The 16,563-nt window shown below is 39.4% G+C and overlaps 1 protein-coding gene across 2 annotated transcripts in view; it reads right to left on the bottom strand.

Moving 5' to 3' along the window:
• The window catches only part of arhgap46a (Rho GTPase activating protein 46a), an 84,631-nt gene extending 68,068 nt beyond the window's left edge, over positions 1-16,563 (bottom strand). For both annotated transcript variants that reach the window (XM_061923858.2, XM_061923860.2), the window contains exon 1: positions 16,412-16,563. In XM_061923858.2, the coding sequence (XP_061779842.2) occupies positions 16,412-16,425 (14 nt within the window). In that variant the 5' untranslated portion in view covers positions 16,426-16,563. The remainder of the gene's footprint in view (positions 1-16,411) is intronic.

Raw genomic sequence — 16,563 nt, 5'->3', positions numbered from 1 at the left:
ATCAGTCCATCTTAGATGAGCTCAGGCCCAGCAAAGCCGACGGCGTTTCTGGGTGTTGTTGATAAACTGTTTTCGCCTTGCATAGGAGTGTTTTAACTTGCACTTAGATGTAGCGACCAACTGTAGTTACTGACAGTGGGTTTCTGAAGTGTTCCTGAGCCCATGTGGTGATATCCTTTACACACTGATGTCGCTTGTTGATGCAGTACAGCCTGAGGGATCAAAGGTCACGGGCTTAGTTGCTGACGTGCAGTGATTTCTCCAGATTCTCTGAACCCTTTGATGATATTACAGACCGTAGATGGTGAAATCCCTAAATTCCTTGCAATAGCTGGTTGAGAAAGGTTTTTCTTAAACTGTTCAACAATTTGCTCACGCATTTGTTGGCAAAGTGGTGACCCTCGCCCCATCCTTGTTTGTGAATGACTGAGCATTTCATGGAATCTACTTTTATACACAATCATGGCACCCACCTGTTCCCAATTTGCCTGTTCACCTGTGGGATGTTCCAAATAAGTGTTTGATGAGCATTCTTCAACTTTATCAGTATTTATTGCCACCTTTCCCAACGTCTTTGTCACATGTTGCTGGCATCAAATTCTAAAGTTAATGATGAGTTGCAAAAAAAAAAAAATGTTTATCAGTTTGAACATCAAATATGTTGTCTTTGTAGCATATTCAACTGAATATGGGTTTAAAATGATTTGCAAATCATTGTATTCCGTTTATATTTACATCTAACACAATTTCCCAACTCATATGGAAACGGGGTTTGTACAATATGCAAACTAATTTGTATGGACTTCAGAGCATAAATGAACGATTGCATCTTCTGAGGATGGATACAGATGGACAATTATATTACACATCTCATGGATATCCAAAGTACCCGGTAACACTGTTCCTCTGAAGCTGGGTCGGTCTATGTTTAATCTTACAATTCAAATGACTTTGCAGATTATCTTAGTATTTTGGGTACGAGAAAGGGAACAACAAAAACAATATCCACACAACCTCTCCGGATAACGTGTGTCACTTGGGCAGGTGCCCCTAGCACACCTTTTAATTATAAATTGGTAATTGGAAATGTAGAGAAAAAAACTGTCTGCAAATCTTGGTTGAATTGTGCTTGGTCAATTTGCATTTCTGGAACATGGCTAAATCAGTTGAGAATTCCTATTATGGCAAACGGATGGGAAAGTGGTGTTACTCTAAACTAGGGGTCGGCAACCCAAAATGTTGAAAGAGCCATATTGGACCAAAACTACAAAAACAAATCTGTCTGAAGCCGCAAAAAAATCAAAAGCCATATTACATACAGATAGTGTGTCATGAGATATAAATTGAATTAAGAGGACTTAAAGGAAACTAAATGAGTTCAAATATACCTACAAATGAGGCATAATGATGCAATATGTACATATAGCGAGCCTAAATAGCATGTTAGCATCGATTAGCTTGCAGTCATGCAGTGACCAAATATATCTGATTAGCACTCCACACAAGTCAATAACATCAACAAAACTCATCTTTGTGGGTTCATGCACGACGTTAAGTTTGGTAGACAAAATGAGACAGAAAAAGAAGTGGCATAAAACACGTCCTAGAAAGTCGGAGAAAGTTATACATGTAAACAAACTAAGGTGAGTTCAAGGACCGCCAAAATTAGTAGGACAAAACGGCGCTCGCCAAACACTCGAATCAGTGAAGCATGTTTAATATAAACAGTGTGCTTTATAACAATTAGGAAGGTTTGTGTCCTCCTACAGAAACTATATTAACACAAAAAAATTTTTTTTCCCCCCTCAACTTTTTCCATTTTTCATACATTTTTGAAAAAGCTCCAGAGAGCCACGAGGGCGGCGCTAAAGAGCCACATACGGCTCTAGAGCCGTGGGTTGCCGACCCCTGCTCTAAACATTCATTACCTGAACTTCTTGCATTCTACTTTCGAGTGTTGTGGTAAAGAGTGTCTTTGTCTGGTTCAATTAGTTGTTTATATGTCATAATACCTTGACTCCTATAGCACGAGATTTACCCAATAGCCCCAACTTCTTAATGATAGAGGCAAAACAGTGTCTTGTATTAATGTTAGCCTTTACCTAGCTAGTGATTAATGTGCTCGCTCCTCCTCCAGGAAAAGAGCAGTATAATATCTCTGTAATGTTTTCAAAGTGCAGTGTTGCGATAAGTAAAGTTTGAAACAGTAATGCTATCATTAATTTTGCCACAGCTTATAGAAGTACGAACGAATCTTTGGGCACCTCACGATTCGATTACGGTACAGGGGCTACGATTTCGATTAAAAAATATATTTTTTAGACATCTATAAATTACATTGTATATTATTATTATATTGTATATAATATCGGACTGCCGATATTATCGGCCGATAAATGCTTTAAAACGTAATATCGGAAATTATCGGTATCGGTTTCAAAAAGTAAAACTTATGACTTTTTAAAACGCCGCTGTGTACACGGACGTAGGGAGAAGTACAGAGCGCCAATGAACCATAAAAGGACTGCCTTTGCGTGCCGGCCCAATCACATAATATCTACGGCTTTTCACATACACAAGTGAATGCAATTCATACTTGGTCAACAGCCTTACAGGTCACACTGAGGGTGGCCGTATAAACAACTTTAACACTGTTACAAATATGCGCCACACTGTGAACCCACACCAAACAAGAATGACAAACACATTCCGGGAGAACATCCGCACCGTAACACAACAGAACAAATACCCAGAACCCCTTGCAGGACTAACTCTTCCGGGACGCTACAATATACACCCCCCGCTACACCACCGTCTGAGCCAAGGCACATTTTTTTCATTGAAAAAATCTCGAGGCACACCACGAGCAGAAAACATTAAAAAATTAAACTCAGCAGCTGATATTGACAATAAAAATTTGTTCTCGCAATTGTTGGATATGAATTCAAACCATAACCAACCATGCATTAATATAGCTCTTGTCTCAAAGTAAGTGTACTGTCATGACCTGTCACATCACGCCGTGACTTATATAGCGTTTTTTGGTGTTTTCCTGTGTGTAGTGTTTTAGTTCGTGTCTTGCGCTCCCATTTTGCTGTTGATTGTCATGTCATGTACGGATGTATTTTGTGGACGCCGTCTGCTGCTCCACACGCTGTAAGTCTTTTAGGGCTGCAACTAACAACTAATTTGATCATCGATTAATCTGTCGATTAGTACTTCGATTAATCGATTAATAATCGGATAAAAGAGACAAACTACATTTCTATCCTTTCCAGTATTTTATTGGGAAAAAAACAGCATACTGGCACCATACTTACTTTGATTATCGTTTCTCAGCTGTTTGTAAATGCTGCAGTTTATAAATAAAGGTTTATTAAATTTTTTTTTAAAAGTAGCCTCTGCGCATGTGCATCGCATAGATCCAACGAATCGATGACTAAATTCATCACCAACTATTTTTATAATCGATTTAATCGATTAGTTGTTGCAGCCCTCAAGTCTTTGCTGTCGTCCAGCATTCTGTTTTTGTTTACTTTGCAGCCAGTTCAGTTTTAGCTTCGTTTTGCATAGCCATCCCTAAGCTTCAATGCCTTTTCTTAGCGGACACTTTCCTTTTGTTTATTTTTGGTTTAAACACTAGACACCTGTTTACCTGCACCCTGCCTCCTGCTTTCGTCTGCATATTGTGATCACGACAGACCATGTTCCCGACATCTACAAAGCAATTAGCTACCTGCTGCCATCTACTGATATGAAAGAGTATTACACGGTTACTCCGCCGATCTCTGGACAGCACAGACACTCAACAACGGCACATTTGCGGATTATAATTACTGGTTTGCAAAAAATGTTTTTAACCCAATTAGGTGAAATTACATAATCTCCCACGGCACACCAGACAATATCTCACGGTACACTAGTGTGCTGCGGCACAGTGGTTGAAAAACACTGATTTAACACACATAAATAATAGATATTTGGACATTTGATTCATGGTTTGATCATGACGCATCGGAGAATGGTTCATTTTTCCCCACCTCCAGCTATTTATCATTCAGTATAAACCTGTTCGACTCAGTCCTTAGACTCATTACAAGCACAAGTGTTAAGGCAGGTCAGTGTTGACGAACACATTGAGCATTAGGTTTAGCCAGTGATGACCAGACCGTTATACCAGACCTTAAAGGGGAACATTATCACAATTTCAGAATGGTTAAAACCATTAAAAATCAGTTCCCAGTGCCGTGTTATATTTTTCGAAGTTTTTTTCAAAATTTTACCCATCACGCAATATCCCTAAAAAAAGCTTCAAAGTGCCTGATTTTAACCACCCGTCCATTTTCCTGTGACGTCACACAGTGAAGCCAACACAAACAAACATGGCGGAAAGAACAGCAAGCTATAGCGACATTAGCTCGGATTCAGACTCGGATTTCAGCGGCTTAAGCGATTCAACAGATTACGTATGTACTGAAACGGATGGTTGTAGTGTGGAGGCAGGTAGCGAAAATGAAATTGAAGAAGAAACTGAAGCTATTGAGCCATATCGGTTAGAACCGTATGCAAGCGAAACCGACGAAAACGACACGACAGCCAGCGACACGGGAGAAAGCAAGGACGAATTCGGCGATCGCCTTCTAACCAACGATTGGTATGTGTTTGTTTGGCATTAAAGGAAACTAACAACTATGAACTAGGTTTACAGCATATGAAATACATTTGGCAACAACATGCACTTTGAGAGTGCAGACAGCCCAATTTTCATCATTTAATATATTCTGTAGACATACCCTCATCCGCTATCTTTTCCTGAAAGCTGATCTGTCCAGTTTTGGAGTTGATGTCAGCAGGCCAGGGAAGCTAGGGTCGATATTCTTCTCTTGATCATCTTCGGTGGCATAAGGGACGGTGTGAGCCAAGACATCCAGGGGGTTTAGCTCGCTCGTCTGTGGGAACAAACTGCCGCCATTGCTTGCCATGCTACCGAGGTCCTTTGTCCCTGAATTGCTCACACACTCCGGCAGATTCAATGGGGGTCTGGCGGCAGATTTCTTTGACTTTATCGTTGGAAATGCATCTGCTTTGAGTGTCGCAGGATATCCACACATTCTTGCCATCTCTGTCGTAGCATAGCTTTCGTCGGTAAAGTGTGCGGAACAAACGTCCAATTTCTTGCCACTTTCGCATCTTTGGGCCACTGGTGCAACTTGAATCCGTCCCTGTTCGTGTTGTTACACCCTCCGACAACACACCGACGAGGCATGATGTCTCCAAGGTACGGAAAACAGTCGAAAAAAACGGAAAATAACAGAGCTGATTTGACTCGGTGTTTGAGAAAATGGCGGATTGCTTCCCGATGTGACGCCACGTTGTGACGTCATCGCTCCGAGAGCGAATATTAGAAAGGCGTTTAATTCGCCAAAATTCACCCATTTAGAGTTCGGAAATCGGTTTTAAAAAAAAAAGGTCTTTTTTCTGCAACATCAAGGTATATATTGACGCTTACATAGGTCTGGTGATAATGTTCCCCTTTAATCCTTTCACTGGAGAAGTTTACGCGCCTCCGTAGTTGTAGTCACAGATAAACATGTTTGGGAAAACCATCTTAACCTTGTTACAGACGGCTCACTATGGCCGGCTATGGATAATGTAAGTAAAAAAACAAAATTAAATAGGTTGGGAGACCAGCTGGCAAACACGATATGAAAATGTAACAGTAACAGATTGTTGCTTCCTCTCAACAGACAAGTAAGTCCATTGTCAAAACACTTGAAGGATGGACATCCTGCTTGTGTATGTGCAGGATTCATCTAGCTGGGGAAATACTTTGTTCTATTTGGTCAGCATATTAGTGTGAGCAGGCAGGATAACAGTGAGACAATATCCTATAAAAAGGTTCCATTCCCTACACCCTTTAAAGGGGAACATTATCACCAGACCTATGTAAGCGTCAATATATACCTTGATGTTGCAGAAAAAAGACCATATATTTTTTTAACCGATTTCCGAACTCTAAATGGGTGAATTTTGGCGAATTAAACACCTTTCTATTATTTGCTCTCGGACCGAGAAGCAATCCGCCATTTTCTCAAACACATTACAAACACCGAGTCAAATCAGCTCTGTTATTTTCCGTTTTTTCGACTGTTTTCCGTACCTTGGAGACATCATGCCTCGTCGGTGTGTTGTTGGAGGGTGTAACAACACGAACAGGGACGGATTCAAGTTGCACCAGTGGCCCAAAGATGCGAAAGTGGCAAGAAATTGGACGAAATTTGTTCAAAATACGAGGCTGTGGGGAAAGCCGACGAAATGGTCAGTCGTTTGTTCCGCACACTTTACCAACGAAAGCTATGCTACGACAGAGATGGCAATAATGTGTGGATATCCTGCGACACTCAAAGCAGATGCTGACATCAACTCCAAAACTGGACAGATCAGCTTTCAGGAAAAGAGAGCGGATGAGGGTATGTCTACAGAATATATTAATTGATGAAAACTTTATTAATTACTCGCGGTTTTACGTAAATTATTATACATAAACTGTGTTTACCAATTATTTAGCTTAAAAACATTTATTTTTTTCAATCATTCAAGTACATTCGGGTAGTCTTGTGTAATGCAGTATTTTGTGTCTATTTAGGTATGGTTAACCTGAGTGCTGAAATCGTGGAAAAATATATGTTCTTAGCGAGCCTGAAATGGGCTGTCTGCACTCTCAAAGTGCATGTTGTTGCCAAATGTATTTCATATCCTGTAAACTTAGTTCATAGTTGTTAGTTTCCTTTAATGCCAAACAAACACATACCAATCGTTGGTTAGAAGGCGATCGCCAAATTCGTCCTCGCTTTCTCCCGTGTCGCTGGCTGTCGTGTCGTTTTCGTCGTTTTCGCTTGCATACGGTTCAAACCGATATGGCTCAATAGCTTCAGTTTCTTCTTCAATTTCGTTTTCGCTACCTGCCTCCACACTACAACCATCCGTTTCAATACATGCGTAATCTGTTGAATCGCTTAAGTCGCTGAAATCCGAGTCTGAATCCGAGCTAATGTCGCTATAGCTTGCTGTTCTATCCGCCATGTTTGTTTGTGTTGACTTCACTATGTGACGTCACAGGAAAATGGACGGGTGTATATAACGATGGTTAAAATCAGGCACTTTGAAGCTTTTTTTAGGGATATTGCGTGATGGGTAAAATTTCGAAAAAAAACTTCGAAAAATATAATAAGCCACTGGGAACTGATTTTTAATGGTTTTAACCCTTCTGAAATTGTGATAATGTTCCCCTTTAAGGCAAATGGAGTCAAGAGAAGTTTCAAAAGGTAACAGTAAAAAAACTAATCGATCACGGAATGGTTCCATCATTCTGGAGTTAGAATACTAAACGCAGAAACCAGCAGCAGTTATTGGAGGAGCACCAACCGGTTGGTTTGCATGACATGCCAAACTGCTTAAGGCTACATAAATTATATTTGACCACACCAATGCCTGCATTAAGCAAAATGTAGCACATTAAAATATCATTTTGAAAAGGCTTGGATCAAAATGACATCAAATTGAAAACATAAGCTGCGTATTAAATCCCAGGGGTGTAGGAGTGCGGAACAGAGCGGAACCTTTGGTTCGCTACAGAAGCATAGCAATTTCCCAAAAGTGAGGGACTAGGAATGGGCGATATGCCCGAAAATCCATACTGCAAAATATATTTCAGCCTCTTGAGGTAACGCATTTACCAGTGGTTCTTAACCTTGTTGGAGGTACCGAACCCCACCAGTTTCATATGCGCATTCACCGAACCCTTCTTTAGTGAAAAATAAAATGTTATTTTTTTTCAAATTCAAGACAAATTATATGTTTTTGGTAACACTTTAGTATGGGGAACATATTCTAAGTAATAAAGACTTAATTTAGAGTTACTTGGACACTAGGGGAACATATTCTAAGTAATAAAGACTTAATTTACAGTTATTTGTTAGGGTCAGGGTTAGAGGGTTAGGGTTATAATAAGTCCATGCCGAATAAGGCATTAATAAGTACTTAAAAATCAATAGTTAAGAGCCATTATGTTACTCATTTGCATGTTAATAAGCAACTAATTAATGGTGAATATGTTCCCCATACTAAAGTGTTACCATGTTTTTTTTACTGGTGCACAAAATGAACCGTGCATGAACATCACATCTCTCGTTTATGTTTTACTTGGTAAACACTTGAACGCAACATTTTTACTATTGATGTACTTAATAGACATTTGAACGCAACAATCTCGTTAATATTTTACTTGGTAAACACTTGAACACACCATCCTTACTATTGATGTACTTAATAGACATTTGAACGCAACACTCCCACTATTATTTTACATAGTAAACACTTGAACACACCATCCTTACTACTGATGTACTTAATAGACATTTGAACGCAACACTCCTGTTTATGTTTTACTTGGTAAACACTTGAACACAACATTCTTACTATTGATGTACTTAATAGACATTTGAACGCAACAATCTTGTTTATGTTTTACTTGGTAAACAATTGAACGCAACATTCTAACTATTGATCTACTTAGTAGACATTTGAACGCAACACTCTCGTTTATGTTTTACTTGGTAAACATTTGAACACAACATTCTTACTTTTAATGTACTTAGTAGACATTTGAATGCAACACTATTATTTTACTTGGTAAACACTTGAACACACCATCCTTACTATTGATGTACTTAGTAGACATTTGAACGCAACACTCCCACTATTATTTTACTTGGTAAACACTAGAACACACCATCCTTACTATTGATGTACTTAGTAGACATTTGAACGCAACACTCTCGTTTATGTTTTACTTGGTAAACACTTGAACACACCATCCTTACAATTGATGTACTTAGTAGACATTTGAATGCAACACTATTATTTTACTTGGTAAACACTTGAACACACCATCCTTACTATTGATGTACTTAGTAGACATTTGAACGCAACACTCCCACTATTATTTTACTTGGTAAACACTTGAACACACCATCCTTACTATTGATGTACTTAGTAGACATTTGAACGCAACACTCTCGTTTATGTTTTACTTGGTAAACACTTGAACACACCATCCTTACTATTGATGTACTTAGTAGACATTTGAACGCAACACTCTCGTTTATGTTGTACTTGGTAAACATTTGAACACAACATTCTTACTTTTAATGTACTTAGTAGACATTTGAATGCAACACTAATATTTTACTTGGTAAACACTTGAACACACCAGCCTTACTATTGATGTACTTAGTAGACATTTGAACGCAACACTCTCGTTTATGTTTTACTTGGTAAACACTTGAACACACCATCCTTATTATTGATGTACTTAGTAGACATTTGAACGCAACACTCTCGTTTATGTTTTACTTGGTAAACATTTGAACACAACATTCTTACTTTTAATGTACTTAGTAGACATTTGAATGCAAAACTATTATTTTACTTGGTAAACACTTGAACACACCATCCTTACTATTGATGTACTTAGTAGACAATTGAACGCAACACTCCCACTATTATTTTACTTGGTAAACACTTGAACACACCATCCTTACTATTGATGTACTTAGTAGACATTTGAACGCAACACTCCTGTTTATGTTTTACTTGGTTAACACTTGAACACAACATTCTTACTATCCATCCATCCATCCATCCATCCATCTTCTTCCGCTTATCCGAGGTCGGGTCGCGGGGGCAGCAGCTTAAGCAGGGAAGCCCAGACTTTCCTCTCCCCAGCCACTTCGTCCAGCTCCTCCCGGGGGATCCCGAGGCGTTCCCAGGCCAGCCGGGAGAGATAGTCTTCCCAGCGTGTCCTGGGTCTTCCCCGTGGCCTCCTACCGGTCGGACGTGCCCGAAACACCTTCCTAGGGAGGCGTTCGGGTGGCATCCTGACCAGATGCCCGAACCACCTCATCTGGCTCCTCTCGATGTGGAGGAGCAGCGGCTTTACTTTGAGCTCCCCCCGAATGACAGAGCTTCTCACCCTATCTCTAAGGGAGAGCCCCGCCACTCGGCGGAGGAAACTCATTTCGGCCGCTTGTACCCGTGATCTTGTCCTTTCGGTCATGACCCAAAGCTCATGACCATAGGTGAGGATGGGAACGTAGATCGACCGGTAAATCGAGAGCTTTGCCTTCCGGCTCAGCTCCTTCTTCACTACAACGGATCGATACAGTGTCCGCATTACTGAAGACGCCGCACCGATCCGCCTGTCGATCTCACGATCCACTCTTCCCCCACTCGTGAACAAGACTCCGAGGTACTTGAACTCCTCCACTTGGGGCAAGATCTCCTCCCCAACCCGGAGATGGCACTCCACCCTTTTCCGGGCGAGAACCATGGACTCGGACTTGGAGGTGCTGATTCCCATCCCAGTCGCTTCACACTCAGCTGCGAACCGATCCAGTGAGAGCTGAAGATCTTGGCCCGATGAAGCCATCAGGACCACATCATCTGCAAATAGCAGAGACCTAATCCTGCAGCCACCAAACCAGATACCCTCAACGCCTTGACTGCGCCTAGAAATTCTGTCCATAAAGGTTATGAACAGAATCGGTGACAAAGGGCAGCCTTGGCGGAGTCCAACCCTCACTGGAAACGTGTCCGACTTACTGCCGGCAATGCGGACCAAGCTCTGACACTGATTATACAGGGAGCGAACTGCCACAATAAGACAGTCCGTTACCCCATACTCTCTGAGCACTCCCCACAGGACTTCCCGGGGTACACGGTCGAATGCCTTCTCCAAGTCCACAAAGCACATGTAGACTGGTTGGGCAAACTCCCATGCACCCTCAAGGACCCTGCCGAGAGTATAGAGCTGGTCCACAGTTCCACGACCAGGACGAAAACCACACTGTTCCTCCTGAATCCGAGGTTCGACTATCCGGCATTCTTACTATTGATGTACTTAATAGACATTTGAACGCAACAATCTTGTTTATGTTTTACTTGGTAAACATTTGAACACAACATTCTTACTTTTAATGTACTTAGTAGACATTTGAATGCAAAACTATTATTTTACTTGGTAAACACTTGAATACACCATCCTTACTATTGATGTACTTAGTAAACATTTGAACGCAACACTCCCACTATTATTTTACTTGGTAAACACTTGAACACACCATCCTTACTATTGATGTACTTAGTAAACATTTGAACGCAACACTCCCACTATTATTTTACTTGGTAAACACTTGAACACACCATCCTTACTATTGATGTACTTAGTAGACATTTGAACGCAACACTCCCACTATTATTTTACTTGGTAAACACTTGAACACACCATCCTTACTATTGATGTACTTAGTAGACATTTGAACGCAACACTCTCGTTTATGTTTTACTTGGTAAACACTTGAACACACCATCCTTACTATTGATGTACTTAGTAGACATTTGAACGCAACACTCCTGTTTATGTTTTACTTGGTAAACACTTGCACGCAACATTCTTACTATTGATCTACTTAGTAGACATTTGAACGCAACACTCTCGTTTATGTTTTACTTGGTAAACATTTGAACACAACATTCTTACTTTTAATGTACTTAGTAGACATTTGAACGCAACACTCTCGTTTATGTTTTACTTGGTAAACACTTGAACACACCATCCTTACTATTGATGTACTTGGTAGACATTTGAATGCAACACTCTCGTTTATGTTTTACTTGGTAAACACTTGAACGCGACATTTTTACTATTGATGTACTTAATAGACATTTGAACGCAACAATCTCGTTAATGTTTTAATGTTCAAACCACAAAACCAACACAGTGCATAAACTCACAACAAATTACACACCTGCAAACCAGTCAGCTGTTGCCGTATTCGCAATACGCCGATAGGGAGAAGTTTGTATTTACACGATGAGTCGGGTGTGTTTTGACCTCGGCCGAACCCCTGAGGCCGACTCACCGAACCCCTAGGGTTCGATCGAACCCAGGTTAAGAACCACTGGCATGTATAAACTATATTGCCAAAAGTATTTGGCCACCCATCCAAATGATCAGAATCAGGTGTCCTAATCACTTGGCCTGGCCACAGGTGTATAAATCAAGCAGTTAGGCATGGAGAATGTTTCTACAAACATTTGTGAAAGAATGGGCCGCTCTCAGGAGCTCAGTGATTTCCAGCGTGGAACTGTCATAAGATGCCACCTGTGCAACAAATCCAGTCATGAAATTTCGTCGCTCCTAAATATTCCAAAGTCAACTGTCGGCTTTATCATAAGAAAATGGAAGAATTTGGGAACAACAGCAACTCAGCAGGCCACGTAAACTGACAGAGAAGGGTCAGCGGATGCTGAAGCGCATAGTGCAAAGAGGTCGCCGACTTTCTGCACAGTCAGTTGCTACAGAGCTCCAAACTTCATGTGACCTTCCAATTAGCCCACGTACAGTACGCAGAGAGCTTCATGGAATGGGTTTCCATGGCCGAGCAGCTGCATCTAAGCCATACATCACCAAGTCCAATGCAAAGCGTCGGGTGCAGTGGTGTAAAGCACGTCACCATTGGACTCTAGAGCAGTGGAGACGTGTTCTCTGGAGTGATGAATCACGCTTTTCCATCTGGCAAGCTGATGGACGAGTCTGGGTTTGGAGGTTGCCAGGAAAACGCTACATTTCGAGTGTGAAATTTGGTCAAGGAGGAATTATGGTGTGGGGTTGTTTTTCAGGAGTTGGGCCTGGCCCCTTAGTTCTAGTGAAAAGAACTTTGAATGATCCAGGATTCCAAAACATTTTGGACAATTCTATGCTCCCAACCTTGTGGGAACAGTTTAGAGCGGGCCCCTACCTCTTCCAACATGACTGTGCACCAGTGCACAAAGCAAGGTCCATAAAGACATGGATGACCGAGTCTGGTGCGGATGAACTTGACTGGCCTGCACAGAGTCCTGACCTGAACCTGATAGAACACCTTTGGGATGAATTAGAACGCAGACTGAGAGCCAGGCCTTCTCGACCAACATCAGTGTGTGACCTCACCAATGCGCTTTTGGAAGAATGGTGGAAAATTCCTATAAACACACTCTGCAACCTTGTGGACAGCCTTCCCAGAAGAGTTGAAGCTGTAATAGCTGCAAAAGGTGGACCGACATCATATTGAACCATATGGGTTAGGAATGGGATGGCACTTCAAGTTCATATGTGAGTCAAGGTAGGTGGCCAAATACTTTTGGCAATATAGTGTATCTATCTTTTCAGTATGTATATACATGCATATGTGTATTTGTATGTATATATTACCAAATTAAGCACTAATGTACCATGACCCCGAAAGGGATAAGCGGTAGAAAATGGATGGATGGATGTAATCAAAAATATATAATAATACTGCAAGTAAACCTTTTAAAAACGCAATAAACAAACCTGTAAGATCCGCCCAAAGCATCTGGTCTTACTTGCAAGCATTACCTTATCACTAGAAATCGCCATAACATGTTTTCCAAACATGAGAAGAATAACTAAACAAAGGACAGTGCTGGGAAGATGAAGTGGATATCATTCATTGAATTTAAAGAACGAAATAAAAAAAAAACATGACTTGGTGAAGCAGTTTGAACAGAACATGGCTAGTCTGCACCAAACTGAAGCAAGATGAGTCAAAAACACCAGCCGCTAGTAGGGTTGTACGGTATACCGGTATTGGTATAGTACCGCGATACTAATGAATCATGTTCGGTACTATGCCGCCTCTAAAAAGTACCAAACAACAGAAGAAGTGATTATTACATTTTAACAGAAGTGTAGATATAACATGCTAAAATAGAAAGCAAGCAGATATTAACATTAAATAATCAAGTACATTAATAATTCATTTTCTACCACTTGTCCTTAATAATTTTGACAAAATATTAGAATAGAAAATGACCCAAAATGTTACTGCATGTCACCAGCTAAATTAGGAGCCTTTGTTTGCTTACTTACTACTAAAAGACAAGTTGTCTTGTATGTTCATTCATTTATTTAAGGACAAACTTGCAATAAGAAACATATGTTTAATGTACCGTAAGATTTTTTGTTAAAATAAAGCCAATAATACCATTTTTTGTGGTCCCCTTTATTTAGAAAAGTAACAATAAGTACCGAAAAGTATCGAAATACATTGGTACCGGTAGCAAAATATCGGTATCGGGACAACACTAGCCGCTAGCATTAAAATAATATTTGAACGTTGGACATTTATCCATGAAAGTATGGAAAAGCTGCTGATGGTGTGTTTGACAGAGAAGTAGCCGGAAGGACAAAGTGTAAAAGTATATTCTCTATGATAAAATAATGTGCATCATTATGGCATTACTTCATAAAACTACTGTAGTTGTTTGTAGTTTAATCTATTGCATTGTTTTTTTGTACAATATTTTGGATCAAAATGAGTCAAAAACACTAGCCACTAGCAATAAAATAACATTTGCACATTGGACATTTATCCATGAAAGTATGGAAAAACTGCTGATGGTGTGTTTGACAGAGAAGTAGCCAGAAGGATATAGTGCAAAAGTCCATTCTCTAAGATAAAATTATGTGCATTATTATGGCATTACTTCATAAAACTGATGTAGTTGTTTGTAGTTTAATCCATTGTATTGCTTTTATACAATATTTTGAAGCAAAATGAGTCAAAAACACTACATATATATTAAATACACCATAAAATAAAAAATAATATTAGAACGTTGGAAATGTATCTATGAAAGTATGAAAAGGCTGCTGATGGTGTGTTTGACAGAGAAGTAGCTGTAAGGAGTTACTGTAAAAGTCCATTCTCTAAGATAAAATTATGTGCATTATTATGACATTACTTCATAAAACTACTGCAGTTGTTTGTAGTTTAATCCATTGTATTTTTTGTATACAATATTTTGACGCAAAATGAGTCAAAAACACCAGCCACTAGCATTGGATTAATAATTCAACGTTGGACATTTATCCATGAAAGTATGGAAAAGCTGCTGATAGTGTATTTGACAGAGAAGTAGCCAGAAGGAGATACTGCAAAAGTCCATTCTCTAAGATAAAATGATGTGCAATATCATGGCATTACTTCATAAAACTGATGTAGTTGGAGTTTAATCTATGGTATTTTTTGTATACAATATTTTGATGTAAAATGAGTCAAAAACACTATATATATATATATATATATTAAATACACCATAATATATATATATATATATATATATATATATATATATATATATATATATATATATATATTAAATTAATATTAGAACGTTGGACATGTATCCATGAAAGTATGGGAAAGCTGCTGATGGTGTGTTTGACAGAAGTAGCCGGAAGGAGATACTGTAAAAGTCCATTCTCTAAGATAAAACGATGTGCATTATTATGACATTACTTCATAAAACTACTGTAGTTGTTATTAGTTTAATCTATTGTATTGTTTTTATACAATAATTTGAAGCAAAATTAGTCAAAAACACCAGCCACTAGCATTAAAATAATATGTGAACGTTGGACATTTATCCATGAAAATATGGAAAAGCTGCTGATGGTGTGTTTGACTGAGAAGCAGGAGATACTGTAAAAGTCCATTCTCTAAGATAAAATGATGTGCATTATTATGACATTACTTCATAAAACTAGTAGTAGTTGTGAGTAGTTTAATCTATTGTATTGTTTTTATACAATATTTATTATCTAAAGTTCAGGTGTTTTTAAAAGGCATGTTACAAGTTAAAATGTTTCTGTTGAGGGAGAAGCAAGCATCAATTGAATTAATTTCAACACCACAGAGCTAACATGTCAAAGTTTTGACCTACATTGAATTAGTTTTAGCATCTTTGATGCACAACGTTGCATTTTTTGACCTAAAACCCGAGCTATTTAAATGCACATATTTCAGTAGCTTTACATAGAATGTATGGATTGTAGCACATGGAAGCAATAAAAAGTTGCTGAGGAAACCAGCATGTGGAGAACATCAGAAAGTCATGCACCAGTGCAAGTGCAGCAGAAGGCAAATGGGCAGTTATGGGCGCTCTTAAATCATACTTAAGTTGCATTGTAGCTAAAGCAAACAGAGAAGTGGACCAGAACACGTCTCCACGTCTACTATTAAAGACCAACATCACTGAATGGAGACTCGACTTAGGCAAGCTGCATTTTTGCGTGTTCTAAAGTTCAAAGCTTTTAACAACGTCACAATTAAAAAAACATTGAAAAATAACAACCATGACTGTGAAACGTTACAGATTAGCATACAATAAAAGTAGCGTGGAAACAATTGTAAAGAGACGTGCTGGCGGCGTGCTGCTCACCGGCCAACGTCACGTTTAAACCTTTCAACTTTCAGTCACTTTTTTTTGTAAAGATACAACTTACCTAGTCCCGGACATTTTCTTCACATTGTAGAAAGAGCACACACACGGGGGAAAAAAAACAAAAAAAAGGCGCAAAGTGAGCTAAAATTGAGTTGGAGTCCGAGGTGAAGGTCCACGAAGCACACTGCCGACTGTGGAGTAAAGAAGGAGGGA

Source organism: Nerophis lumbriciformis, linkage group LG28 (assembly GCF_033978685.3).
Source record: "Nerophis lumbriciformis linkage group LG28, RoL_Nlum_v2.1, whole genome shotgun sequence".
NCBI lineage: Eukaryota > Metazoa > Chordata > Actinopteri > Syngnathiformes > Syngnathidae > Nerophis > Nerophis lumbriciformis.
This window is presented reverse-complemented; position numbering and strand designations above follow the sequence as displayed.